This window comes from Varanus komodoensis, unplaced genomic scaffold, assembly GCF_004798865.1.
Source record: "Varanus komodoensis strain SLA01 unplaced genomic scaffold, ASM479886v1 scaffold39, whole genome shotgun sequence".
Classification (NCBI taxonomy): Eukaryota; Metazoa; Chordata; class Lepidosauria; order Squamata; family Varanidae; genus Varanus; species Varanus komodoensis.
In genome coordinates this window covers 808726-835626 of record NW_025335922.1, presented here as the reverse complement: position 1 = coordinate 835626, position 26901 = coordinate 808726, and the positions used below count along the sequence as shown (strand labels likewise).

At 42.6% G+C, this 26901-nt stretch overlaps 2 protein-coding genes and 1 long non-coding RNA gene across 6 annotated transcripts in view; 2 read left to right on the top strand and 1 right to left on the bottom strand.

Annotated features, from left to right (window-relative positions):
* The first annotated feature begins 1511 nt into the window (after positions 1 to 1511).
* On the top strand, positions 1512 to 17685 carry EIF3L (eukaryotic translation initiation factor 3 subunit L). Its single transcript, XM_044441011.1, has 13 exons — positions 1512 to 1657; positions 2093 to 2141; positions 3066 to 3276; positions 3954 to 4033; positions 5340 to 5401; positions 5588 to 5657; positions 7526 to 7599; positions 8450 to 8621; positions 10659 to 10813; positions 11629 to 11799; positions 13906 to 14403; positions 15807 to 15887; positions 17468 to 17685. The coding sequence occupies exons 1-13, from the start codon at positions 1628 to 1630 to the stop codon at positions 17504 to 17506; spliced, it is 1692 nt and encodes a 563-aa protein (XP_044296946.1). The 5' UTR covers positions 1512 to 1627; the 3' UTR covers positions 17507 to 17685.
* LOC123028789 lies at positions 17646 to 26411 on the bottom strand. The gene is made up of 5 exons (XR_006415764.1): positions 26276 to 26411; positions 24182 to 24436; positions 20542 to 20814; positions 19065 to 19266; positions 17646 to 17775 (listed from the first exon to the last, which is right to left on the bottom strand). It is a non-coding gene; the product is annotated as an uncharacterized LOC123028789 (long non-coding RNA).
* Positions 26009 to 26901, top strand: part of MICALL1 (MICAL like 1) — a 40186-nt gene continuing 39293 nt past the window's right edge. For all 4 annotated transcript variants that reach the window (XR_006415763.1, XM_044441008.1, XM_044441007.1 and 1 more), the window contains exon 1: positions 26009 to 26436. Coding sequence is in view for 3 of the 4 variants with exons in the window: in XM_044441008.1 (XP_044296943.1) it covers positions 26291 to 26436 (146 nt within the window). In the remaining variant the exon portion in view is untranslated. The remainder of the gene's footprint in view (positions 26437 to 26901) is intronic.

The window sequence follows — 26901 nt, the reverse complement described above, 5'->3', positions numbered from 1 at the left end:
AGCCCGGCCCACGCTTGGCGGCGGGCTCTCGGGAGGGGGCGGGCACTTGCGTAGCCATGGGAACGTGTTCAGCGGCAGCTATCGGGTCCACTCGGGAGCTCCGCAGCAGCTGCCGCGTAGCCAATAGGAGAAGGCGGATGTTAGACTCTGTGGGCAAGGCGCGTCAGCAATTGTTTCACAAGAGAGGGAAATTCTCAAAAGCGTGCATTCACGCTCCGCCTATTTCGATTAGGAGCTTTCATTTGCGGGGCTGGAGTGGAGGAAATACAGTCTATAAAATATGTGCATGTAACATTATACGAACTGGCTCTATAGGGAACTCTTTTTTCAAGTGTGGATCCTTATGTAGCCAAAACAGCACCATCCACGGGGGGGGACGAAGGAACAATAAGCTAGAAAAATACCTTTGGATAAAAGCCGTTGGAGATACCCCAAAATTAACCCATATGAATATAATCCAAATACCCATATCCGGGTTCTGGACCCCATTCGTCCACAAAGCTCATTGGGCGGCACTGGGCCTGTGACTGACTTTCAGCCTAACCTACTTCACTACCAAAGAAGGCATAGGGTTGAAGACTGTACATGATTAATCTGTCGAGCTGCTTTGAAAAGCAAAGGTTCTTTGCCTCCCCCCATTTTTAAAAACTTTGAGGATGTTTTAAAAGTTGGCTAATTTTCTGCTGTGACAGGAGACAACCTTATATTTTCAAACCACTTTTAACAAAACAAAGTTCTAAATGGTACCCTTTAAAAATCTTTAAAAACACTGCATTTACTGTCACCTTGGGGTTCCAATTTGGGCCAAAAGTTGATTTGGAAAAAATTATTATTTCCATGTCACCTTTCAATCCATATAACAACTCCAAAGAGATCATCAATGCAATATTTTAATTATTTCCATCTACATTCTTTTCTCATAAGGACAGTAAACAAAAAAAAGCATATCTAAAAACATGGGAGCATTGTAGAGGGGAAATATCCATTCATGTCGAGATTCTTTTCTCGTTCTTGATACTTTACCTCAAAGTACTGCAAAGAAAAGGAGCCTTAGATCTTGGCCGGATTTTTAGACTACGTTAATTCTTAGACATTTCCACCACATCCATTGGTTCTCCCAACTGTAATTGCGAACCGAAAGTATCAGTGAGAGAACCATTTGGCTTGGCCCTTGACCGCACTCAATCGATTTCCTGCGTGATAACACACCCGCCCAGAGGCGGAGATACAAACGGAAAGATTGACAGGTGTTAGACCCAATTATGATCCAATCGGCTTTGCGCCTTCCTTCCCTATGGTCGCCCTAACGGGAAAGCAACTTCCGCCCGAACTTGGAACGTCTCGTTCAGAGACTATGCGCGTATTCTCTCACCCACATACTCCCGCGTGGGTCTACCATTTCCTATCACGATAATCTGTACCAAACATGCCCCAAATTTAGTCCCCGACGCCTCCTTCTGCCTACCCCCAATTGCCCGTCAATACCCGGAACGTTTTACCTGCTGGCTTCTGGTTGGTACCGGAACTAGCTCCGAGTTGCTGGCCGGAACGCTTTCTCTGTTGCCACGCTCCTTCCCAGTCGGCTGCTCGACGGTGTGCGATCCCTTTTCCTGTTCGAGGCCTCGCCATGTCTCATCTGACGGATGATTACGATGAGGTACTGGCCTTGCATGTTGGTGTCTTGGTCGGTGTATAGGAATTAGAACTCATGTGGTTGACGTTAGGCCTTGAAAGAGTCGGGCCTAGGATCTGCTCTGGCAGGGAAGGAAGGATGCTACTACAGGGCTGCCTTCTCCAACCCATGTGTTTTCCGGACCTCTTGTACTTCAACTCCTATCACCCGCAGGAATTCTGAGAATAGTTGTCCCAAATATCCAGAGGGCACCAGGCTGGGGAAGGCTACTCTTGGTTGTCGGTTGGGAAGGCAAGACATCCTCGCTTAAGGCGAGGTAATAATACGTTGGTCCTCTCCTGGTGTAAAGAGAGCAGCCTGTCTCTGGGAACTAAATTGGGTGGGACATCTCTCCCGGAGTTAAAAGAAGTTAGGTTTGTGGTGGTATCTGTGCGTTTTCAAACTTTCACTTCTTTTCAGGGTTCCTACGATCCGTATGCTTATCCAGGGGACTACGATATGCATACAGGTGAATGCTTGTTTCCATTTTGATAATGTTTTCCAGAGATGGTTTTCCTGTAGAGGTAGGGTAGCATGCAAGAGGCTTCCTTTGAGATATACACAGACTGGAGTTGACAGATTGTGAATACAATCCTAGGCATTTCTATTCAGAAGTATGTCCCATTGAGTTCAACTTCAATTGAATTAATTATTAGGTGAGTATTGATTTTGCAGCCTTAATAAAGAATGGGACTGCTTTAGAATTCACCTTACTATAGTCCATGAACTCTAATACTAGAATAAATGTATTAGCACTTAAATTGCTATATAGCTTGCTCTTTCTGCATTAGGCTCCTTTCTAGACTACGTGGGAAAACATGTACTTGATGAAAGTTTCTACATAGGCAACTGTTACAGCAGCAAATTTATTTCAAATTGAAATTGGCAACCCTTGTTCAGACAAGTTACTTAATAATGAGGCTTCCCCTTCTGAGATGTTTTGTTTTCTTGAGCACTGTCTCCTTGTATTTACAGTAAGCAATAGAAAGAATATGGGCTAATTTGATCGGTGCCCAGATGAAAGAAAATTTTGGCTAAGCAAATCAGTATGCACCTATGTTATGTAGGTGTTGTGCTAGATTTTGGCCGTGGAGAGAAGTTGATGTAGGTATTTACCAAAAGTAATGCCTCAGGAGCAAAAATAAGGTGTTTAGTTCCTATTTTCTTGAGTTAAAATAGTCTTAATTGTTTCTGAGCTCTAATATTCATCCTCATAACTTTTATGAATGTTATAGGTTTTCTAAGTGTTTACAATAGGCGTGAAAAGTAAACAAAGAGTAGAGGCTAGATTATAAGGCATCTGTTTGGAGGTTGGAACATAAACTGTTTCCTATAATTCTGCTTTTTCCCATTCTGCTCCAAGATCATTGCTATTTTTTTTAATGTTTCATAGGAGATCCAAAACAGGATCTAGCCTACGAACGACAATATGAACAGCAAACCTATCAGGTGATTCCTGAGGTGATAAAAAATTTTATCCAGTACTTTCATAAGACTGTGTCTGATCTGATTGACCAGAAAGTGTACGAGTTGCAGGACAGTCGTGTATCCAGTGATGTCATTGACCAAAAGGTGTATGAGATCCAAGACATCTATGAGAACAGGTATGTTTTCTCATGGAAGGGTGAGGGTTGCCAGTACAATTGCCTTGTGATGATATCTAATCATTTTTATTAACACTAGAGAGAGAGAGACTGAAGAATTGATAAGACAGAGACACATAACAGTTCATTTGTCCCTGTCAGAAATTTGGTCCATCCAGCTTAGATTTTCTTGCTTTGTTTAGCAACAGATCCTTGTGATTTAGGCAGAAGTTTTTCTGAACTCTATTAGGGCAGATTCCCAACATGGCATCCTCCAGATATTTTGAACTACAACTCTCAGGATTCCTGAATATTGACTGTTCTGGCTACGACTGATGGGATCTGAAGTCCAAAACATTTGGAAGGTGCCAGCTTCAGTAAGGCTGCTTTAGATGCTATGAAGTACTAGGAATTTCTGCATGTTAACCTATAAATCCTTCTGAAGAAGGTTCTGTTTTCCTACCTCAAGAGAAGCCTTCAGTTACCACAAACAGATTTGTGTGTAAATCAAAAGCCTCACTTCTAGTATAGGTCTGTGCTTGTTATAGGAGTTAGATTTCTTTCCCCCATAACATGAGTAATTCTTAGCTACATAAGCTTGATGAAAAGTAGGAAAACCAGGGTTACATTAGATATGATCCCTTTGCTGTTAATGAGTAAGGCTCTTGATTAAAACAAAATATGTATGTGTCTTGCAGCTGGACCAAACTGACGGAAAGGTTTTTTAAAAATACACCATGGCCAGAGGCAGAGGCTATTGCACCACAGGTTGGAAATGGTAAGAATTTTCTGTTCTGTCTTAATCAGTGTGTTAGAGAAGAAAAATATTCATTGGGGTACTTACATTGGAACAGTCCATGTATTTTTTTTAATAGTAGGAGCCAGGACTCATGGCATTTTGAAAGAAGAGATAAGCTGAGAACCAAGCTAAACTCTTTTAATTTCTAGTGGTTCCTTTTATCTAACAGGGCTTTTCATGAAAACATACAGTCTGCTATGATGCTCATTGTCTTCCATATTTGCATAATCTAAGAATTTGCTGTTTGTCAACATGGAGTCTTTTCATTCCACTGATGGAAGGTGCTCAGGATCTGAAAGTGGGTCTGAGCAAGTGGACTCCATGAGAAATTGTGGCGGGAAGGAAGAGGGGATACTAAAGGGATGAGAAAAGTATGTTGCCCTTTCACTCTTGCTTCCTACTCTACCTTTCTGCCTGCCTGCACCTATTTACCCCCTGTACCTTCCTCTCTCTGTGGCTCAACTGAAGTGGGCTTTGAGCATGTACAGCTTGATGTTCTCCTTTGCCAGTGATATTCCCTGACACCTTGAATGAACATTGGTCTAACAAAGACTCATGAGAAGAGAACTATAACACCCCAACAGTTTCTGCAAATGTAGGGGGTGTCTATCATCAGTTGAGACATCTACTTTGCCCCCTTCTTAGTTTGCCAAACTGTGCTTCTCCTGTAAGACCTCATTTCTAATCAGTAAGTGAACTGAGGTTTCCTTTTGGTATAATATTCTGAGACCTAATGGACAGACTGACTATCTAGTTCAGGAGTAAGCAATCTGATTTTCTCTAGATGTTTTGGATTATATAAACTCCAGATAGCACAGCAAATGGTCAGGGATTATGCTTCTCCAAAATATCTGAAGGGCACCTAACCTTGATCTAATGTTTTTGCTTTCTTTCAAAATAAAGAAAGCTTTCTCATCCCCATGTCTATGCTTACGTGCTCTTATGAGATGAACCCAATCCAATATTTTCCATACCTATTTTGTTGGAGTAGGGAAGGGCTCTAGTTCACCCCATCCCCCATAGTTGTTCTGCAACCATGGGAGAAACATATAAATTGTGGTTGAACAGCAGCTTTCTGGCCCTACATGAAAATAGTTTTATTTGTTTGATTCATAAGCTTTTACTGCATCTTTTCTGCTTTTTATGGGAAAGATGTGTATTCATTTTTAGATGTGCTCTTACATTTGTTTGCTCTAACACCAGCTACCTTGAAAGGCTCATTGAGTAGAAATAGGATGTGTAAATATTTCAAATAAAACAATATTTATGTCTCCTTTCCTTGTAGATGATGTATTCCTGATTTTGTACAAGGAACTGTATTACCGACACATCTATGCTAAAGTCAGTGTAAGTATCAGCTTTATACTATCCCTAATTGAAACTGATTTCCTTTTTCAGTTGCTGTGTCATAGAATGTTGGGCCTCTCTTTATTGGAGGTTATCTTTAAATCCAGTGCCACTGAGTGCTTGAAGCCCAGGCAACTGAACAGCTGAGTTAAAGTTATTAATGACCATCCTCGTTTTTTGTTGCAGGGTGGCCCCTCTTTGGAACAGAGGTTTGATTCTTATTACAACTATTGCAATCTATTCAACTACATTCTCAGTAAGTTCCTAGGATTTGGCTACCTATGTGTAATCATTTTTTGTAATTGTGGAAGGGAAAATGGGGATATATTTATATTGTTGTTTAGTTGCGAAGTCATGTCCAGCTCCTTGCAACCCCATGGACAACATTCCTTGAGGCTCTCCTGTCCTCCACCATCCCCCAGAGTCCACCCAACCCCACACCCCAGTGACCCCATCCAGCCACCTCAACCTTTGCCATACCCTTCTCCCTTTGCTTTCAATTGTTCCCATCATCAGGATCTTCTCCAATGAGTCCCCCCTTCTCATTAGGTGGCCAAAGTATTTGAGCTTCATCTTCAGGATCTGTCCTTCTAAAGAACAGTCAGGGTTGATTTCCTTTAGGAATGACTGATTTGATTTCTTTGTCGTCCAATGGACTCTCAGGAGTCTTCTCCAACACCGTATATTTATATACTGCAAGTAAAATTTAATCAGGAGGGCATCCCAGAATTACTTTAGCTATTCCCATGCTATGCACTAACTTCTTAGAAGTGGGACATGTTTCATCTCCTGTCATCCATTTGGCTGCTTCTGTTGGTGCATTTAGGTGCTTTCAATAAAAAAGAAAAAGAAAAGCCCACTTCTTGATAGCTGATCTGTGCAGTTGCCATTTCTCACCACTCCCCTTTCCTTTTTTATCTTGTATTGCTGAGATTGTAAGTCTGAGGCAGGGCTTTTTATAGCATCTCATTTATGTCTGTGTTCTAGAGATGAACGATGTGAACATTTTGTATCAGTCGGAGCAACAAATGCCCTAGTCTTGATTCTAGTATTAGAAATTTAACTCGTAGTATGCTTATCAATTTATCGTTCTGTAATGATGGGGTGTGTTTTGGATTAAAGTTTCTCAGACTGTGGGAAACACAAAGAACTTTTTCTCAGGCTTGATAAACGAAGCATATTCAGAAGTGGGCAGTGGCGAAATGCAGAGAGACTTGGTGATGTAAGATTAGGTCTGTTCTCTGTCCTTGGAAATTTGAATTACTACACTTTATTCCTTTCCCCTAGCCCAGGGTATACATGGGCCCTGCAAAGTCCTTTCTGTGCCCTCTGTGAGGGAGTTCCTCACCTTTATTTTATTTAGCACCCTATTAGTTTTCAGCATCTGCATAGGGTAATATTCCAGTTCTGCATCTTCCCCATCTTGTTTCTTCCTGACAAACATCTAAACTGAACTAAGAACTGCAGATTCATGTTCATGGAGAGTCATTTGTAGGGGAAAGATGGTACATGTGAGTTATTGGCCTCAAGACTACCTATTGGAGAGGATGACAGGAGGCCTGCCCAAGCTTTCAAGTGACTCAGATGGCAAATAGGCAAGTTGCTATCTCAGTGACCAACTGGTTGCAGAGTATAAGAGCTGGCAGAGTTCGGATGAGGAGAGCTCTCAGGAGATACAGCTGTCCATATTCTGTTGAATAAGCTAATAAGTGCCTCAGTCCTGTAAGAGAGTTTCATGTGAGCTGTACAATATAAGCTATATAAGTGGAAAAAGTAGAGGAATGAGCTACTCTTTTGCTTCGCTTGTATGTGTGATTCATTGGGCTTCAGTGCATACCTCTTTCATTTGTTCACTCTGGATGTAATTATTAGTCTCCTCAAGTATTATATTTATAACAACATCCCCTTGATCCGATGGTGCTGCAGTGGAAAGAGTAATCCAGGATTACTGAGGGGGGGGGTACACATGCGCATGTATACCTGGTCACCCAACTGATACTGATTGTGGCCCTTGAGACTGAAAAGGTTTTATATCCCTGCCTAAGTCTTTTATTTTTAAGGCAAGGGACATAGGCATACAAATCTCTTTGGCACTTCTAATTTCTTTTGAATGTTCTTTTCTAGATGCAGATGGTCCAGCTCCTCTGGAGCTGCCCAACCAGTGGCTCTGGGATATCATTGATGAGTTTATTTATCAGGTATGGTAGCTGATGGCCAAGGCTGTAACTATCCTACTTGCTTTGTTTAAATAATAACATTAAATGAACAGCTCTCTCTGTCCTGGTCCACTTCAGATGCATTGTGACCATAACTCCCATAATACGCAGTTGGCATGGCCAGTGACAGTCTCAGCACATCTGGAGGGTGCTGGGTTGGGGAAGACTGCCATTAAGTAATAGAAATGTGCTATAATTTGAGTGTGTGGTCAATATAAGCAGGAGCCTGCAAAATAAATATGACTTGCAATTGCCTTGTGATTGGGGCTATTGTAGCTTATTCGTTAACTCTTAATACTTCTCGGACATCCCTAACTAAGGCTGCAATCTATACACACAGAAAGTAAGTTTAATGGAACTCAGTGGGGCTTAGTCCTGTGTAGACATGTGTATAATAGCACTGCGAATTGTATAGAACTGTACGTGGTTTGTATAATTTATTCTGTATTCAGAATCTGGATTTCCTTGGTGCATAATGTGGAAGTACTGAACAGAAAATGTGCCTGTTGCTAATGGTTCAAGTTCCTATGCTGTTGGTTTCCTCCCCAATTCTTAGAGCTTCAGTTTGACTTTTGGTTAACAAAATGTCAGTTTTTAAAATTTTCCACAAAGATCATCTTTCAGCTACCATTTTCTTTATTTGCCTGGCATGCACATACCTCTTTCCTTTGTTCCCATATATTAATAAGTCACCTCCCCACCTCCATATTTGCTTGGGGTAGCTGCTGTTTCTTTATTTGGGGTTTTGCCATCTCTTTAGTCACAAAGCATCCAAGGTAGCCACTTACTGGCCCTGTATTTTTCTCATATGCTCCTCAATTCCTTTTTACAGTTTCAGTCCTTCAGTCAGTACCGCTGGAAGACATCCAAGAAGTCTGTGGATGAAATTGATTTTTTGCGTACAAATCCTAAGGTCTGGAATGTTCACAGTGTTCTCAATGTGTTGTCCTCCTTGGTGGACAAATCCAACATCAATCGGCAGCTAGAAGTCTACACTAGTGGAGGTAAAGAAAAAGTACACGCTCAAGAATGAGAACTGACCTTTATTCCCTCTGTTGCAGCCTGGCTATATCTTTAGGAAGTCTGTAAGGTGCTTTTAGCTTGCATAATGTTAGTGGCATGTGTATATATACTACAAATAACACCTATTGTTGTGATTTTGTTCTTAAGATCTTTATAAGCTTTCTCTCAAAATTCCAGTTGGGTAGGTGCAGTTTAATCCACAAACCTGTAATGCCATTGTGGTACTGAGAAAGCAAAGCACAGATGATTGTTTCTCTTTGTAGTTTCTAAAAATCAAATGTGCTACGCTGAAATCCCACGATGGGGTTTGGACAATACAACAGACCAACAATGGTAGAAAATCACCTTGGCTTGAAATGTGAACCCATCCTCTGTGTGATTTATTTATTTATTTAAAAATTTTCTATACCATCTCTTACTTAAAAATCTCCGGATGGTTTACAACAGATTAGTCAGAAAACAAAACAAAAACAAGAATAACAACAACAATTGCCCAGCAGATTAAAATGTAAACCCTCCACTGAAACAAATTAACAATTAAAATACTGGGAGAATAAAAAGGGTTTTGCCTGATGCCAAAAAGATAGAAGCGTTGGCACCAGGTGAACCTCTCCGGGGAGCGTGTTCTACAGTCGGGATGCCACCACAGAAAAGGCCCTCTGGGTAGTCACCCTCTTGATTTCTTTCAAGGATGACTCACAGAGGAGGGCCTCTGACTCGGAACTCAAGGGGCGGGAGGGCACATAGGGGAGAAGGCGCTCCTTCAGGTATCCAGGACCCACGCTGTTGTATAATGACTATTAGTACAAAATTAGAGCTTGGGAGTTGCTTCAGATTAATGTGGATAGCATAGATCAGTGATGGCGATCCTTTTAGAGATAGAGTGCCCAAACTGCAACCCAAAACCCACTTATTTATCGCAAAGTGCCAACGCTGCAATCAAACTGGAATGCTGAGGTTTTAGTTTAGAAAAAACAACTCACAGGCAGTCCAAGCAGCCACTGACCAGCCATGCAAAAGCTTGGATGAGTCGCAGCTAATGAGTTGCAGCTCATGATGTCATTGTCTGGCTCCGGTACTCCTTTCTGAAAATCTGCATGGCCCCTATGTGTTCTGTTACCTGATGTTCAGCTGCTGGGGCAATGCTGGGGCGACTTGGCTCGCGTGCTGACAGAGACGGCTCTGCGTGCCCACTATGGCATGTATGCTATAGGTTTGCCACCACTGCCCTAACCCTACCCTGGTGCACTCCCCTAACCCTAAAATAGGAGTAAAATACCATTGAAAGGGGCGATTTTGAAAAAGACTTCCTTGAATAGCTTTTTCTGCACAGCTCAACATTTCTGCCCATTCTAAACACATTCCAGCCATCAAAATCATGCCAGGACACCTTGTTTTTCTAAGCCTAACCCAGTGATGGTGAACCTTTTAGAGACTTGAGTGCCTAAACTGCAACCCAGAACCCACTTATTTATCTCAAAGTGCCAGCACTGCAATCAAACCTGGATACTGAGTTTTTAGTTTAGAAAAAACAAGCCACTGACCGGCCATGCGAAAGCTTGGGCAAGTTGCGGCTAATGAGTTGTGGCTCGTGACATTGCCTGGTGCTGCTACTCCTTTCCGAGCATGCGCATGGCCCCTATGTGCGCTGTTATCTGATGCTGGGGTGATGCTGGGGTGACTTGGCACACGTGCTATAGGTTCGCCGGCACTGGCATAGATGCTTGCCCAGACTGAAGGAGTTGATGCCTGTAATGTCTTAATGGAACAAGCAATATCTTAAATCCTCAGGTAAATTTCTGTTAGTGTTCTTTGACCCATTGTGTTCTTGATCAAGTCAGCATTGATTTGGTTCTGTCCAATTCATCTCTTCTCCAGCAATTGTTTCTGTATGGGAAGATTTACCTGTTTCAGTCAGATCATGAACCATGGTAACATGTTGAAGGTTGCCGTCTTCTCTCATTTCCCTGTTCTGCTGTACAATACTCAGAGGTCTCCTCAAATTTCATTTTCCCCAGGTGACCCTGAGAGTGTGGCTGGAGAGTATGGCCGCCATTCCCTCTACAAGATGTTGGGTTATTTCAGTCTTGTGGGTCTATTGCGCCTCCATTCACTGCTGGGAGATTATTACCAAGCCATCAAAGTTCTGGAGAATATCGAACTTAACAAGAAGGTAATAGCTGCTGAAGCATTAAAAGGAACTAACCCTTGTAAAGGCAGTTTGGAGTTTTGTTAACTTGCGGTGTTGGAGTCCTCTGGTTTGTGGAGCTGATGAGGTCTAGATGTAGTTTCCTGCTGTCATATATGACAAATACAGAATTTTTTTTCAACATATAAGAGTTCTGCTTAGAATCACTATGAATGAATAATATCATAGAGTTGGAAGGGGCCATAGAAGTAGTGGCTCCTTCACCTCACTAAATGCAGGACTCTAAGTAGATAGTGTGTAAGGTAATTTATCATCACCTGTGTGTGAATTTGTCATCCCATGTGTGAATCAAAATTTTGGATTCTTGAGATGCTGCCAGTCATGTTGTCACCTCAATCACTGCAATCTTCCAAGTATTATACTTGAATATTAACAGGAAAAGTTCCCTCCCCACTTTGTGGAAAAATTTTTTAAAAGAAGCTATGCTTTTAGTTATGTACAGTAATACATTTGTTAGTCTTTAAGGGTACTCTCTAAAGAACATTAAAGGGTACTTTAATATTCTTTATTTTGTTTTTGGAGACAAGGCTAACACAGCTACCTCTCTGCAACTGTTAAGTTAAAAAGCATGTTAAGCCCTAAGTCTGGTTTTAAAAGATAATGTGGAGATGCTCCATTGTATAGCCATCACAGAGAAATTTCTGCTCCTATCCACCACTAGCTCATCTCTTTCCAATGGAAAGAACTTATAACCAGACCCTTTAGAAGAAAGCTGTTCTTCATAGTGACGGAAAAATACTTTTTCTGACCTCTCACAATATTTTTTCTTCCATCCCCAGAGTATGTATTCACGAGTGCCAGAATGTCAGGTCACTACGTATTACTATGTGGGCTTTGCATACCTCATGATGCGACGCTACCAAGATGCCATCCGTGTCTTTGCTAATATCCTACTGTATATTCAGAGGACCAAGAGCATGTTCCAGAGGACAACCTACAAGTATGAGATGGTAAGTTGCCCAGAAGCCATTGTGCTCTCACATGCCATTTGATGAACAGCTGTATTTATAAAATCATCTGTTCCTTTTGTCATTGCTGATGGTGCTAGTTATTTCTTCCTCAATGCACCACTCCGATCACACTATAATTCTACGCATGTCTACCCAAGAAGTAAGTTCTATTAAAATTAACTGAACTTGCAGCATGACAAGCATGTATAAAATGTTGTTGGGCTCTCTGCCCCACATACAGTCATCTGACATATGCAGCTCTAAATCAGTGAGACTCTTTTATTGTAAGGAATCTCACAGCAAAAGCTTAACTATTGCCCACTTCAGAAAATGTAGGGTAGATGACTCACTGCCATGGGTATCAGTACCATTCTCATGAAACGTTAGAGCTGATAACTACAGCCTTAACTACAGAAGTCATGACAACATATGTTTCTTATTATAATCTCTGCAGTTCAGAGTATAGGGGAAAGGTAAAATGATTCCTGAAACCAACCACCACAAACCATTAAAGACTAGGATTCAAGGGAAAGACCTGAGCTAATCTGCACAGCCATGCAGGGTCAGTACAACTTTATGGACTGTTGGAACCTTTGGACTATATGAGTCCAGGATGATCAAATCTAAGAGATCAGACCATGTTCAGTTGGAAGTCCCCACAAACAGAGTTTGATATCCAAACCCTCTAGATTTAGGATCTCTGCAGTGAGTGGATCCAGGCACAAGAAAGTTCAAGACTGACCCTGGCCCAGCTGGGCCCTGGGGCTCACTTCACAAAAATGCCCCACTCCTGTCTGCTTTTGCCTGTGAATAATGAGAAAAGCTTTTCTTGTACCAGGCTTATCATTCCACACACTTTCCAAGCCCAAACTCTGCCTGTCCACTTATGATTAATTTCTAACCAAAACTATTTGTCCCAAGGGATCACTGAGCATGGCCATAGATACTAGCTGTGATGATATGTGTGATTCCACCCTTCTCCTGCTTTTCACTTCCTTGATGCTTTTTTTCAAAATTGGCTTCTACTACTGCAACAGTTTTCTTGTTCTGATCTGCCCAAGGTTTTGTCATCTCTATTAATGTGTTAAGTCTCCTCTCTGGAGCCCTAAAACCAATGAGTCAGTGCTGGGTATAACAGATGATGCATCTTGTGGTGTACTCTCCCACTAACACATATTTAGCAATGCACAAGTCCCATAGTGTAAAACCTACTCTTGTGCCTTCATTCTTAAGCCTGGCCATTCCAGGCTCAGGGTTCGAGGATCTGGTTCCTTTAAGGTCTGCTTTCAAATTCACTTCCAAAAAATATGATGACTTTGGCTTTTGTAGTGGGAAGGAGAAATTGGAGAGTGAGAGAAATGGAGATAAGAGTGTAAGTGGATGGGATAGTGCAGGGCTTTAAATGCCCATGTCTTGTTGGCTAGAGGGAGCTTTTTGAGATGCGCCCCTCCCCCTCACATATCTCTTAATGTGTAGGTTAGTAACTGGTTTGTCTTTTATAATAATGCATCATATTCTTTGCTCAGATTCGTGAATATCTTTCTGAAAGCAGTTTATTGTATTATTATAATGTACACTTTATAATGTGTACTTCATGTATTTTATAATAATGTATACTTTATAATAGCACATTGTATATGTCACAATGATCTATTATAGAGAATTCCCTTAATGTATATGCCATTATAGAATAGCCCCATAAGGGTAGCCCAGTAGTTTTACAGCTGCAGCTGTAGGGGAAGGTCTCAGAAGTTTGAAGATGGTGGTTTGCCTAAGGCTCTCCAGAACAGTACAGTCCAAAGACATTTCTTCTTGTTATTACATTAGACTAGTTGCTGCTTGTAATTATCAATGCAAAGGCATATATATTGCAAGGGCATACAGAGCATTTACCAGAGAAATTGAGTTTGATACTGGAATTTTGTGTGTGCCTCAAACTCGTCTTTGTATATCTCTATGCAGGCTAAGGCTGCCTTTGAACTCATGGCAGAATTGAGATTTGAATAGAACTTCTTTTGCTTGGTCTTTTAGCTGCTGTGCTGCATTAGTTCTTATGTGGACATTGAAGGTACATGATTAAGTGTTTCTGATTTCTTAATGTTGCAGATCAACAAACAGAATGAGCAGATGCATGCCCTTCTGGCCATTGCTCTCACCATGTACCCTATGCGCATAGATGAGAGCATTCATCTGCAGCTCCGGGAGAAGTATGGGGACAAGATGCTGCGTATGCAGAAGGGTGACCTCCAAGTGTATGAAGAGCTCTTCAGTTACTCCTGTCCCAAGTTCCTATCACCTGTGGTTCCTAACTATGAGAACATGCACCCCAACTATCACAAGGAGCCTTTCCTGCAGCAGCTGAAGGTCTTTACAGATGATGTCCAGCAGCATGCCCAACTTTCCACCATTCGCAGCTTCTTGAAGCTGTATACCACCATGCCTGTTGCCAAGCTGGCTGGCTTCTTGGACCTCACAGAGCAGGAGTTCCGCATCCAGTTGCTGGTCTTTAAACACAAGATGAAGAACCTTGTCTGGACAAGTGGCATCTCTGCCCTGGATGGGGAGTTTCAGTCAGCCTCTGAGGTGGACTTCTACATTGACAAGGTCTGTTCATTGGTTTACACCTCTCTAACCATTTAGAATGGCATGTCAAACTTCTTAGGGTCCAAAGGTTTAATATAATTTCAGAGAAGCTCAAGAGGTCAGGGCACATTCCAGTGGTGGGCTGGGCCAAAGATAACAGCATCATTTAGTTTGAAGAACTTATTGCCAGTAACTAAGCCATGGGAGAGGCACTTCAACCATTTACAGTGGTACCTCGGCTCACGAATGCCTCAGTTCACAACCAAATCGGGTCATGAACAGAAATTTCAAGAACATTTTTTCTCAGGTCGTGAACTCTGCATTGGGAGGCGATTGCGATCGCGCCCGTCTTCCCTGCACGGGCACGATCACGGTCATGCTGCGGGGGAGATGGCCACAATCGTGCCTTTCTCCCCCACCAGCGTGCCCACGATCGTGCCCATCTTCCCTGTGATTAAAAAAATATTTACAGAATGGATTAAACTTATTTACATTGAACCTTATAGGGAAATTTGACTTGGCTCACGACCAATTTGGGTTGCAACCAGAGTCGTGGAATGGATTAAATTCATGAGCCCAAGTACCACTGTCTGGTGGAGTGGTGAGACATGCAAAAGCCATGAAACCAACAAACAATTGATGATTGGGGTGGAAAAATAAAAATCACTTGGTTGTTTGGGGAAAGGGAAAGGGCTACCTAGGGAAACCTAGAGGGCAAAATAAGTTCCTCAGCCTGACTAGATAAGGTTCACAAATGTGAGGTTTGGTATCCCCACAGTTGGAGAAACTATTCTTGTCAGGGCTAGTCAGGATGCGAGTATGCATATCCCTAGGTATCCACTAAATCCCCAGGTAGGAATGAACTCTTCATAAATGCAGGGCCTAGGGTGGGAAGAAACTAAACTGAAGAACAAACTAACTGAAGCACAGAAGTGAGAAGCTTGCCCAAGCATACACATGGAACTGCAGTGTCAGCTACAACAGAAGGTGCATTATCATACTATACCATCAGCCTTTTAAAAAAATATGAAAGGGGATGTCACCAGGTTATTATTCTTGCCCAAGAGAGTTCCAAATCTCTTCACTACCCTAAATTTCTCTCCCACAAATATATCAGAATAGATGGAGATGTATAGATGGACATACATAATCAAACCCATTTCCTTTCTCCTTTGCTTGATTGCAAGGATACTGCAGATTGCAGTCTTAACCAAAACAAAAAACCAAACACAAATTCCTAAGAAAACAGATCAAGACATCAAGTCGTTAAAACATTGGTTAATGTACCATGGCAGATATAACTGTCAGGCTTCTCTTTTTAGTTTGGTGAAAGACAATCTGAAAAACAACCCTAATCTTAGGCTAAATGGAATGTATAATTCCCAGGAAATTCCTGCTGTTTACTTCCTCCTATCTTTTGGCAGGACATGATCTATATAGCAGATACAAAGGTTGCTCGCCGCTATGGGGATTTCTTTATCCGACAGATTCATAAATTTGAGGAGGTAAGGCACTGGCTGAATGAGCAAGTTAAATTTAATGAAAAATAAAATACACATAACTTCTAGAAATTTGGTGAAGTGAAATGTAATACCATTTCCCTTGGGGAAGAGGCATCTTTCTATACAGGGGTGGCTGAAATTTCAAAAGGGCATCAGATCAGTTCTAAATGAGTTTGTCATGAATGAAGAATTATATGGCATTGCTGCCATCTTTCTGTGAGATGAGGGAGTTCTCCTTATATACTCTCCTCTTGCTCTTTCTGTTTGCAGAGGGCTATTCCAGCTTTCCTGCAGAGGTCACTGCATCTCTTAAGAGTCCATAGGAGGGAATGAAAGTTCTGTATGAAGAATGGCCATTATGTTATTTTCACTGACATTTACTTATTCAAATACACACACACACACCATTTTATAAGCTAATAGTTATAGCACCTAAACATTTCCAGACTAATGGTTGGGAAAAGCCAGAGCAAACAACTTGGTTTTTAATAATCATCAAAGCACATGATTATCAGTGCCTGATGTATTTGAGCTTAACAAATAGTACACATGTGATCATGAGTAGGAGGTATTAGATGGACACCAATTGGAGCTGTCTTGTAAATAAGCCTTGAATAGTTATTGGTCTGCTGGGTTCTGGCAGAGGAGGATGTAAAAGCTGCATTTTTATGCATTTCCACTCCTTGAGTAGCCTCCTTGGCTTCTATGCTGAGCAGAGAGGAAGCTTGTTTGCTTACCTATATGCAGTTCCTGGTCACTTACGTCTACCAGAATAGCAAGGGTGGCTGGGTGTATCCACTATTACTTTAAAATATAAGAATAAAGATACAGGCAGAAGTGTTTTGAATAATTGATGTATGGGGGAATATGAAAGAAACTGGGAATATGTAGCATAAAGGATTTGCTCAATAAATGGGAATGGGAGATAGTACAGCAATATTTAGTTTCCTGATAAGATAACCACACACACTGGATCTCTCTCTAAACTTGTACAACTGTACAAACTTCAGTATGGTGTTGCAAACCCTTGTGCTCTGATCTTTCTTTCTTTCTTTCTTGCTTTCTTGCTTTTTCTTCCTTCCTTCCTTCCTTCCTTCCTTCCTTCCTTCCTTCCTTAGCAGACTGCAAACCCTTGTGCTCTGATCTCTTATTTATTTATTTAGCGGACTTATATGCCGCCTCATTCGCCTAAGCCTCAGGGCGGCTTACAAATAAATAAATATCATTAATACAATAAAATGCAGTTGGAGACATCCTGGCCAAAGTTGTTAAAATCAATAAATAAAATCAACAATTAAAATGCCGTTTACATAAAAAGGTCTTGGCCTGGTGCTGAAAAGCAAATAACGATGGTGCCAGGCGGACTTCCCCACCTTGGTAGTTTCCCCAAATCTCCCCACCTTGGTAGTTTCAGTAAGTGGGTCAGATTTAATTTTGTTCCTTTCACTGTGCTCAGCACTCCAAGTGGGTTTGCATGCTCTAGATTAGGGATGCATACTTGGGGCAGTGGCAGTGAAGGGCATTTGTGTGTGTGTCCATCTGTGTCCCAAATTCTCTTGTAATTACATGTTTGTATCTTTCAGCTGAATCGTACTCTGAAGAAGATGGGCCAAAGACCTTGAACATCTCTTTGAAGCAGCTGTCAAGTTGCCCAGCTTTTTGTGTTCAGAGAGCAGAGGTAGTGGGAAGGCAAGATGAGCTAAGAATTCTGGAATTTTCTCTAGTGCTCTGCAGTTTTTGCTTGGATAGCAGATGGCTGAGCTCTCATAGTGGATTAATAAAGCTAATTAAATAATTCAAATATCTATATGTCCTTTGTGTCCTCTATATGTTCTCAATGCAATCATTTCTTGCTTCAAGAAGAGATGGCTGGCCTTCCAGCTTCCTCCATCTAGGAAAAAAACCCCAAATGCATCAATACAAGATGGAGAATACATGGCTCAACAGAACTGAAAAAGATTTGGAGTAATTGTGGACAATAGGCTAAACATGAGTCAACAATGCGATGCAGCTGCCAAAAGGGCAAATGCTATTTTGGGATGCATTAACAGAAGTACTACTTCCAAATCACAAGTAGTACTTTCTCTACACTCCTCGCTAGTCAGACCTCATCTGGAATACTGTGTCCAGTTTTGGGCACCAAGATTTAAGAAAGATCCAGGAAAATAGAAAGGGTCCACAGGAGGGCAACAAAAATGATCCAGAGTTTGGAAACTGCCCTATGAGAAGAGACTGAGAGAACTGGGTTATGCTCAGCCTTGAGAAGAGAAGACTGACGGGGGACATAATATCCCTCTATAACAACCTCAAAGGCAGGTGCAAAGAGGAAGGCCAAGATCTCTTCTTGCTGATGCCAGAGTGTAGGACATGGAACAATTAATTCAAGTTTAATAACCCAGATTCAAGCTGGACATCAGGAAAAGCTTCCTCACTGTCAGAGCAATAGTATGTACAATGGAACCAGCTGCCTAGAGAGGTTGTGGGCTCTCCCACAGTAGAGACATTCAAAAAGAAACTGGACAGCCATCCGAGTGGGATGGTGTAAATTGGCGTCCTGCAACAGCAGGGGGTTGGACCTGACGGCCTTCTTGGCCCCTTCCAATTCTACTATGATTCTGTTCTATGATCCCTTTGAAATCCTAGCTTAGCTTTTACGGCAAGCCCTTTTCAGAGTCATGAAGCAATGGTTGACAGGCAGAGAGTGCACATGAGAACGCCAGTGCAGCTGTTTGTCACTATCTTAAAAGAATATACATGCTAGTATCAAAATCATAGTCAAATTTGGATCTGTGTCCTTCCTCCTGTAGCATCACAACATATCAAGGAGATCTGGCCTGCTGTGAGAAGAGAAGCTAGGTGTGGCCTAGGCAATTTTTGGGGTGCTCCATAGATTTTAACCAGCTTTATTTGAGAGTATTATGCAGCTCTTAATATATTACTATCCTTAAGTGTAACCAAGTATCCTTTTTGTTAAACCTACAGTGATAGTGAACTGATATAATGCAATTCAGAAGGTTTCATCCAGATTTTACTTTGCTTTCTCAATTATATTGAAATTTACATTGATTTTCTGTTCCCATTTAAAGTCTTCTGCAATGTAGAAGATAGCACTAAAGCTGCCATTAGGTTCCTTTTGTATAAAACAAGTTCAATTTAGATGGCAATCCCATGCACACTTACTTGGGAGTAATTGCAGAAGACATCTATTTCTAGTTGCATCTTGTGGTATAACCTCCAGTGTTGAGGAAGGTTTATTACATTGATAAAACTAAATTACTGAAGCAACACAAGCGGTCTGTTTCATCTTTCCGCAGTGGAAACCAGTTCTGTGAAGCTATCTATGACTGTGTCTTCATCTGTAGGCTTGGTAGGAGGTTAGCACCTGTTGAGAAACATACTTGTGCTGTCTGGGTTGTGTCTTTTGATTATTTGTGTGCACACATAAGTGGCAAGCAGAGAAGGCAAAACATAGTGGTCTACCGCATAAGTAGAAAACTATCTTGTTCATAATTTTACATCTGAAGAGTTGGCTCCTTTTCTATTTGAGCACCACTATAAGTTTCTTGTGCTTGATTTTCTCACCACAGTTACTCAGTCTGCTGCCTGCCTGGTGCTCTAAAAAATAAGACCCATGGAAAACTTGAGTTTTGGAAACAGAATATTCTGCAAATACTCATTTGCACTCAGTTCCAGAGCATTTTTGTGTAGAATATATGTAGCAACTACTAATATATAACTGAAGAAGACTTAAAACCTTGTGTCTGTGGCCTTTTTGAGATAATCTTTCCTACTAGTATTGATAGTAGGCATTTGCAAAGCATGAGTCTTGAGGGAAGATGGTCTGCATTTAACAGGGAACTTCTATTAACAGGAGCACCTGGAGGGGTGCCAGAAGTTTATGTACTGTGCAACAATTTATTGTAAGCCCTTAAATGATTAAGGATAAATTATTACATGGTTCTTAATGTGGTGAAGTTTTGTAAAGAAGTGAAAGTTTGGCCTGATGGTATCTGTGCATGCCTGTAGTCTCATAGTGACAAATCAGAAGGAGCAGGACTACTTGTCCACAGCATGCATTAAAGCAGAGATGGGCAGAAAGCAGCCTGGGCTTTATAAGGAGATTTCTGGATGATTTGCAGTAGATTGGCATGAGGTTTTTTTTAAAAAATCACACCTAAATTAGACTGCTGAAGTGAAAAATGCTTGAGGTAATGAATGCATTTTTATGTTAAAGGACAATCAGCTCTGGTACAAAAACAAATGTCTAGGTTCAGGATGTGCTTGGACTCCCTATTTTTCAAAATTCTAAGTGCATGCCTTTTGTTACTGGCTTTGGTTACTGGATCTCAGGGTTCAAGTAAAGACAAAATAGATCCAGCAAGTCTGTGCACATGTGTGGCTAATACTCAGCGAGTACAACATGTGGCCCTCAGGACCAAAAAGTTTGTTTACTCCTGTGTTACAGCTATGTAACACAGAAAAGTCAAAAGATAAGGAGTCTCTCAAGGCTCGTGCAGGCTTCAGGAACATGCAGCGAATTAGGAACTTTGTGGAACATTCCAAGCGTTATGTTAGGTTTGCAGCATGTGTGTTAAACACAGTAACACAAAGTGGTCTCTGCACAATACTTAACTATGGGTGTTCTGCATCTGTGTACCTGGTAATGTTTCCTGATAAATCACTAGGAATGCATAGATCATGTGTTGTATACTGTAGCCAGCATGAGTCCTGGTGTTGCTGAAGGGTTAGTGCAGGTTCACTCCACTCACTACAGTTGATCTCCTGGAAAGAAATTGGATCAGTTGCTCTTTGCAGAGGGCAGAAGGACAAGCTCTGTCATAGCCTGTGCCTGGCACCAGCTGAAGCTGAAGGAATTCAGAGCACGCAGCCGCATCAACACTGTCCAATTGTTGAAATGCTGATGAAGTTTCTGTGGAGAGACATTGTTTTTAGTTCCCATCTCTAGCCTCAGCTGCTGTGGCAGATTCAGAAGGGGGATACAGTTGAATGGGTCAAACACTTTTAGATCAGAGAGCTCTCAATAGGATTTTGGAATAAGATTGGTGGATGTGCAATAAAGTAATGTAAGTGGATGGTATAAAAGTTTTGAGCAGAAGATGCTGCAGAGCCTGGAAAACGAACAAGATTAAGACCAGTTTAAATATGATGCTGGATAAGCAAGAATTAAACCTTGTCACATACTATACAGCTGGCTTCATATTTCACGCTAGCTAATAAACCCCGACTTGCATGGGTTGAGATTGTCCTTAGCTTGATACAGTACTGCCCTCAAGCAAACTAACGCAGCTGTTGGAATTGGACACAGTGTGCCCACTCCATCTGAGTGAAGGCATGGGCACTGGCACACCTGGCATAGCCCCTATCACATCAAAGCCCTCTAAGGAAGAGGTCTGTCCATGCCATTCCCCTGAGGAGTGCTGCCCAACAGCAAGGGGCATAAATAAATAACTGTCTTTCAGCCTAATGCACTATTCAAATTATAGGCACCACAAAACTATGTTTTTGTTAGTGAAGTCTGCCCCTAGTGGCTGAAGATGTCACTGCAAGCTTCAATCATATGAATATATTATAGTTAACAAACATTAACTATAACTTATAACATTAACTTATAATTAACATATTTTTTTAAAAAAACCTTGAAGTGCACACCCTTAAGATCTTTTGTGCATGTGGCAAGTTTCAGGTTTCACACCTTTGGCACTGATGGACACATGTCTTTTATTATAGATAACTCATCAAAGTACCTGTTCCAGCTTGGATCACTGGCATGTGAATACTGGACATATCTAGCAAAGTGGCCCTTGCACAAGACATCTAATGTTTGCACTACTGTGCATACCCAGCACCCTTTGTTTAAATTGGGTCTTAAATCAAATCATGAAAGGTTGATGTAATGTTTGTTTCTTTGACAGTTAAAGCCTCTTGACAGTTCTCCCATCTCTCTTGTGACCAAAGGGTTAAGCGGTTGTTCCTGCTGCAAGCAGAGAGCAAAGTCTCAGTATGGTATTTTAAGAAGTGTTGGCTGGCTTCTGCTGAAACTCCGAATTAAAGGATAACTGGGTCATTATCTCGGGCAGCAGAAAGAAGTGGCATTTTGCATTCAGAGCCAACTCACTGACCCACAGCAGTGAACAAAGCAGGACAGCTTGCGCTTTCTCGTCTCTGTAAAGTGTGCATTCCTGCCTCTCACCATTTTTGTCCTTATACCTAAAACATAACACAGATTGCAGAACCTGTGGCCCTTAAGATGCTGAGACCCCAACTCCCATCATCCCTGATAATTGGCTAACTTGTTAGGGGCTGGTTGAATTTGAAATTCAGTAGTATCTGGAGGGGTATAGGTTCCCCATTCCTGAACTTAAAGGTTTAAAGAAGGAACTGGAAGTATGGGAGACCCTAATAACACCTTCTAGAAAATTCAAATGTCCACACGAACACAAGGCATAACCCATCAGGAAATTCTCCAGCATGAGCTTCATTGAAATGACTGAGAGCTAATCCGTCTGGTTCCACAAAACAATCTTCTCTTCTATACTAGATGGCCCTTGTGACTACATTTCTATACTTTGACTCCTGAGTCTGTACAGAGTGTAGCCATGTAATCCAAGCATTTATCTTCCAAGGAGATCTGCATTTTGATTCCAACATGCCTCCATTCTCTGAAGATGAGAAGTTGCACTTGCCACTATTGGCCTAGCTACTGCGCAGGTTGCTTGCATTTATATGATCCCAACTTTTGCTCTTATGACTGTTGCTCTCAAGACCTTTGGGTGTCAGCCCCAATGTTGATTTTAAATATAAAACAGTTTTGCAAATTGTGCTCTGACCTCTTTTCTGGCTTCTTTTTGCTATATGAAAGAGTGTCATTTAATTGCAGGGATATTTCATGCAAAGTATTAAGAGAATAAATGCAGGTTGAAAGTTCAGATTAAATTAGAGCACAATCGTATGGCCCCACAACATGTTTTTTGCCTTGTATGCTGGTTTTTATCATCTTTTCTATTTCATTTTTCCAAAATATGGAGTAGTCAATAGTGTGTTCTTGGACTAAAAACTTATGCCAAGTTCCTAGCTATTATATTATGGCTAGATCAATGGCAGATTAGTGATTCTGTGTTTTTTGTCATCTGCTTCTGACAGCAGTGCAAAGAGCTGATACCGTTATGCTACATCCTGAGATTGGTTATCCTTGCTTTTTATTGTTTTTTTATCCAGTGTTTTCAAATACCTCACTAAGGAAGTATATACCTATGATCAGCATGAACAGAGGACTCACTCTTGCCCTTCCCCAGGCTGTGTCTACCACCTCCGTTTTCATTCTTTCACAGTGATGCACTACTACTGTATGTGTGCCATGCATCTAGCAACAATATGCAAACGTGAGTTACCAGGACAGTGAGGTTCAAAACAAAATGCAATGCATGCTGGTCTTAACTATATTCTGATGCATGCATGCCTGTTTCAAGCAAGTGTTTGCTTTTTCCAAAACAAATACCGGTATATTTTGGTTTAAAGCTTGTACTACCAGTAACTAAGTCACAGGAGAAAGAGTGTCAGCCTCTTAGAATGGTGGTGGGAGCACAGAAGCTGGGAAACTGCCACATGATTAACAGTCAGAGGAAAGGGGGTAGGACACATGGTTATCTGAGGAACCAAGATGGACCTAATTGTTTATAACAAATGCTGTTGTTATAAACAAACCAAGGCATCAGTGTTTAGTCACTCAGAGTGTCAACATCCCTTCTTTAATTGATCAAAATATATTTACAAACTATTAATCTGACTAAACATTGAAGCCTTAGTTTGTTTATAACAACAGCATTTAGAACAATGACCTGATTGAAAATAGAAGTGTCCTTGACAAATATGTACTCAGGAGTGCCAACCCCCTAAGTCAAGTCCTATCAGGACATTATGTTCTCAGGTAAGATCTACTGGGAAGCAGAAGAATGGGCCTTCTGTGAAACTTTTGAAACATGTAAACCTGCACTTGGAATCAAGGAAGCCACAAACTGACTGAAAATGTATGAGGGATGGCAGCCTGACCATAGTGAAATGGCCATATGGTTTGCTTGAAGCAGTGAGCTCTTGAAGAAGAATGTAATATTCTGAATTTCTTGGCCTCTTGCCTTTGTGCTCAACCACCCCTGCCCTTTCTACTATGAAGACCACAATGGCCCCATTGTATTTGCTGGTTTTTGCAAAATACCACTGTTTTCTGTAGTTTCCTCAGAAAGTCTGGTTAACTGCAACATTGTCAGGTAACTGATACTTACAAGCCAAAAATCATGTGTGCCTTAAGTCAAGACTCTGGAACAGCACCAAGGAACACACCCTTCCACACCTATGTTGCTTGTCTCTTCATTCCAGTCTCTCTGGTCTGACCAGTATTTGCATGGTCTTCCCAGGAAAATTCTTGGACTAAGCACTAGTTTTCCAAACACCACTGAATTAATACTGTCACTTTTCAGAAGTAGTTGTCTTTTTAATTATTCCCTTTTCACCATGGGTGTTCTGGGTGCCTCCTTTATCTAAAAGAGAACACAAAAGCAGCTTATTTGCATACAATCAGATACCAACTGTATCAATACCATACTGTACAGAATCCAGGCTACAACCTGTGCTTTTGAATGATAATGTAGGTGTGTTGTTAGTTGCCAGGACTTGTTTGGAGAAAAGAATCTGTCTCCAGTCTTTGGAATGGACAACTTCCATCAAGATTGAGAAGGTGATACCATCCAGTTAAGGGAAAGGGCAGAGAGAAACCACTTTGAACCAGTTCTGCAGTTTGAATTTCAGACAGAAAGAGCTCTGAGTTGGCTGAAGCATCCCTGAGGGGATGTTTCTTTGGGGTACCTGATGAAGCAGCAGTAGCTATGTTGTCTGCTCATAAAAATGTAGTTACCTCCTCCACTATGCTTTGCTTATTTATTTTCTAAATGCTATGAACATGCCATAATAGCCCAGGGATGTTTCTATCTCCCCTCCCCCCCCATCCCAGATCTTTAGTGCCATCCCTAAAACTTTTCAGCACTCAAAATGTAGGAAGCCAGTCCTGCTGCTTTAGGAGTCCAATGTGTTCATTGTGCTGAGTGAAACCCTGGTCTTCTGCTCTAAAGTCCTGCCCTGACAGCATTGTGCAGGGGACAAGGCAAACTGGCCTGCAACTCCCAACAGTTCCTCACCATTGATTTATGCTATGTAGGGCTGATGAGAGTTGCAGCCCAAAACAGATGGAGACATAGTTATGTCTTCTACAGTAGTACAAAGTAAGTTTGGGCTGGCATTCTCAGTAGACCCATTAGTCTCCAGTGCTTAAGTCCTGCATACCCTACTTTTTCATCTATCCGTACCAAATTGTCCTGCTTATAGGCCTGGGTGCCGAGACTGATTGAGAGCATTTTGCTGCCTGAGATGGAACACAAGACAAGGGAGCTTTCCCATTCTTTGTACAATGGCCAACTGCACTGGCAGCTGAATCTTTAGTACTGACAACTGGTGACCATTGTCCACCATACTCAGTGGTCTATCTTAGCGGGTGAAAAACTGCAGCTCACAGCTTCCTTCTTTAAAACCTTGCTGCTACCAAAACTTGCCACCAAAGTCAAGCCTCTCTCTCTGTCTAATGGTAGGGCCAGGAACCCAGTGTCAGGCTATGAATGTCAGAGTGGTTGGCCCAGCCAGTCTAACTCCAACATCCTGTTCCCTAGGTGCCATTTAGGTGCCATTACCCAGCATGATTCCTCTGAACATGGAAGCTCCATTTCAGCCACGGCCCAACCAACCTATCCTCCGGGAATTCTGATAATCCCGAAACCTCGGCCTCCTTCATCATGCTCGCCTAAGATCGATGCAGGCCTTTCCGCTCCTCTCCCTCGCTGCGCAAGCGAGCCCGGTGGTGCCACTGCGGCAGCAGCTCTGGCTCTCTCGCCAGCCCGCAGGCTGCGGCCCGAGCTTTCCCGGGTGCTGCTCGATGACTAAGAGCCGCTCTCTACCGAGAGCGGAGCGGGGCTCAGGATGGGCGGAGAGGCCGCCGCAGGGACAGGTCTGAGCAGAGCCCAGCGGTGCGGCTGGGCGGGAGAGGAAGGAGGCGCACCCCGGGTGTAGTAGGAGGGGGATCGGGGAGCCGCGCGAGAGAACCTGAGCGTGGAGGGCACCGGCGGAGCCCAGCCTCCCTGCCCAGCCACGGCACCGAGAGCCACACCGGGCTCGGAGGCGCAGAGCCGGACAGACCCGTTGAGCGTCGCACGGGAGGCGCCCGAACCCGAGGCGCGCCCAGCTCGGCCGGAACCCACAAGGCAGCTGCCTCTCCTCCTCCGCTCCAACCATGTCGCCCTCCCGGGCAACGGCTCGCTGAGCCTGGATCGCACCTCTCCTCCGCCCCGATGTCGGGTCCCCGCAGCGCCTTGCAGGCCTGGTGCCGCCGCCAATGCGAGGGCTACCCCGGCGTAGAGATCCGCGACCTCAGCAGCTCCTTCCGGGATGGCCTGGCCTTTTGCGCCATCCTCCATAGGAACCGGCCTGATTTGCTGTGAGTACCGCCGGACGACCGCCTCCCGTTCCCCACCCATCCATCCCTGTCCCGTACAACGACGGGACCAGGCCCGGCAGCCCCGAGCTCGCCTGGGCGACCGGTCGGGCTCGAGGAGGAACTTTGCGGTGGCTCTTGAAGGGAGGAACGAGAGCGTTCCCTCTGGGGGTGATTTGAAGAGGGCGGTGGCAGGACAAATCCTAGGAACAGCCGCTGAAGTGGGAGAGTAGGAGCCCCCTTCCATGAGATCGGGCTGGCAGTGGGGGGGCTAGCCCAAAAGTGGGGGTACTTCGATCCCAAAGCAAAGTGAAGTGTGTGTGTTGAAAAGCGGTGGAAAGCCCAGATAGCCATAGCTGATATATTTAGGGAAGATCTGCTGAATATCTCATCATTCTGCTCAATATATATTGATTCTGAATCACTATTGCCTTTTCCTATATGAATGAGAACTCCCTTACAAAAATG

What these genes read in the sequence shown, in the direction of transcription:
- EIF3L (XM_044441011.1), top strand. Translation starts at nt 1,628, where the DNA reads ATGTCTCATCTGACGGATGATTACGATGAG. An exon ending in TGCACCACAGGTTGGAAATG is followed by an intron (nt 4,034 to 5,339) that starts GTAAGAATTTTC and finishes CTTTCCTTGTAG; the next exon opens with ATGATGTATTCCTGATTTTG. An exon ending in AGAAGTCTACACTAGTGGAG is followed by an intron (nt 8,622 to 10,658) that starts GTAAAGAAAAAG and finishes CATTTTCCCCAG; the next exon opens with GTGACCCTGAGAGTGTGGCT.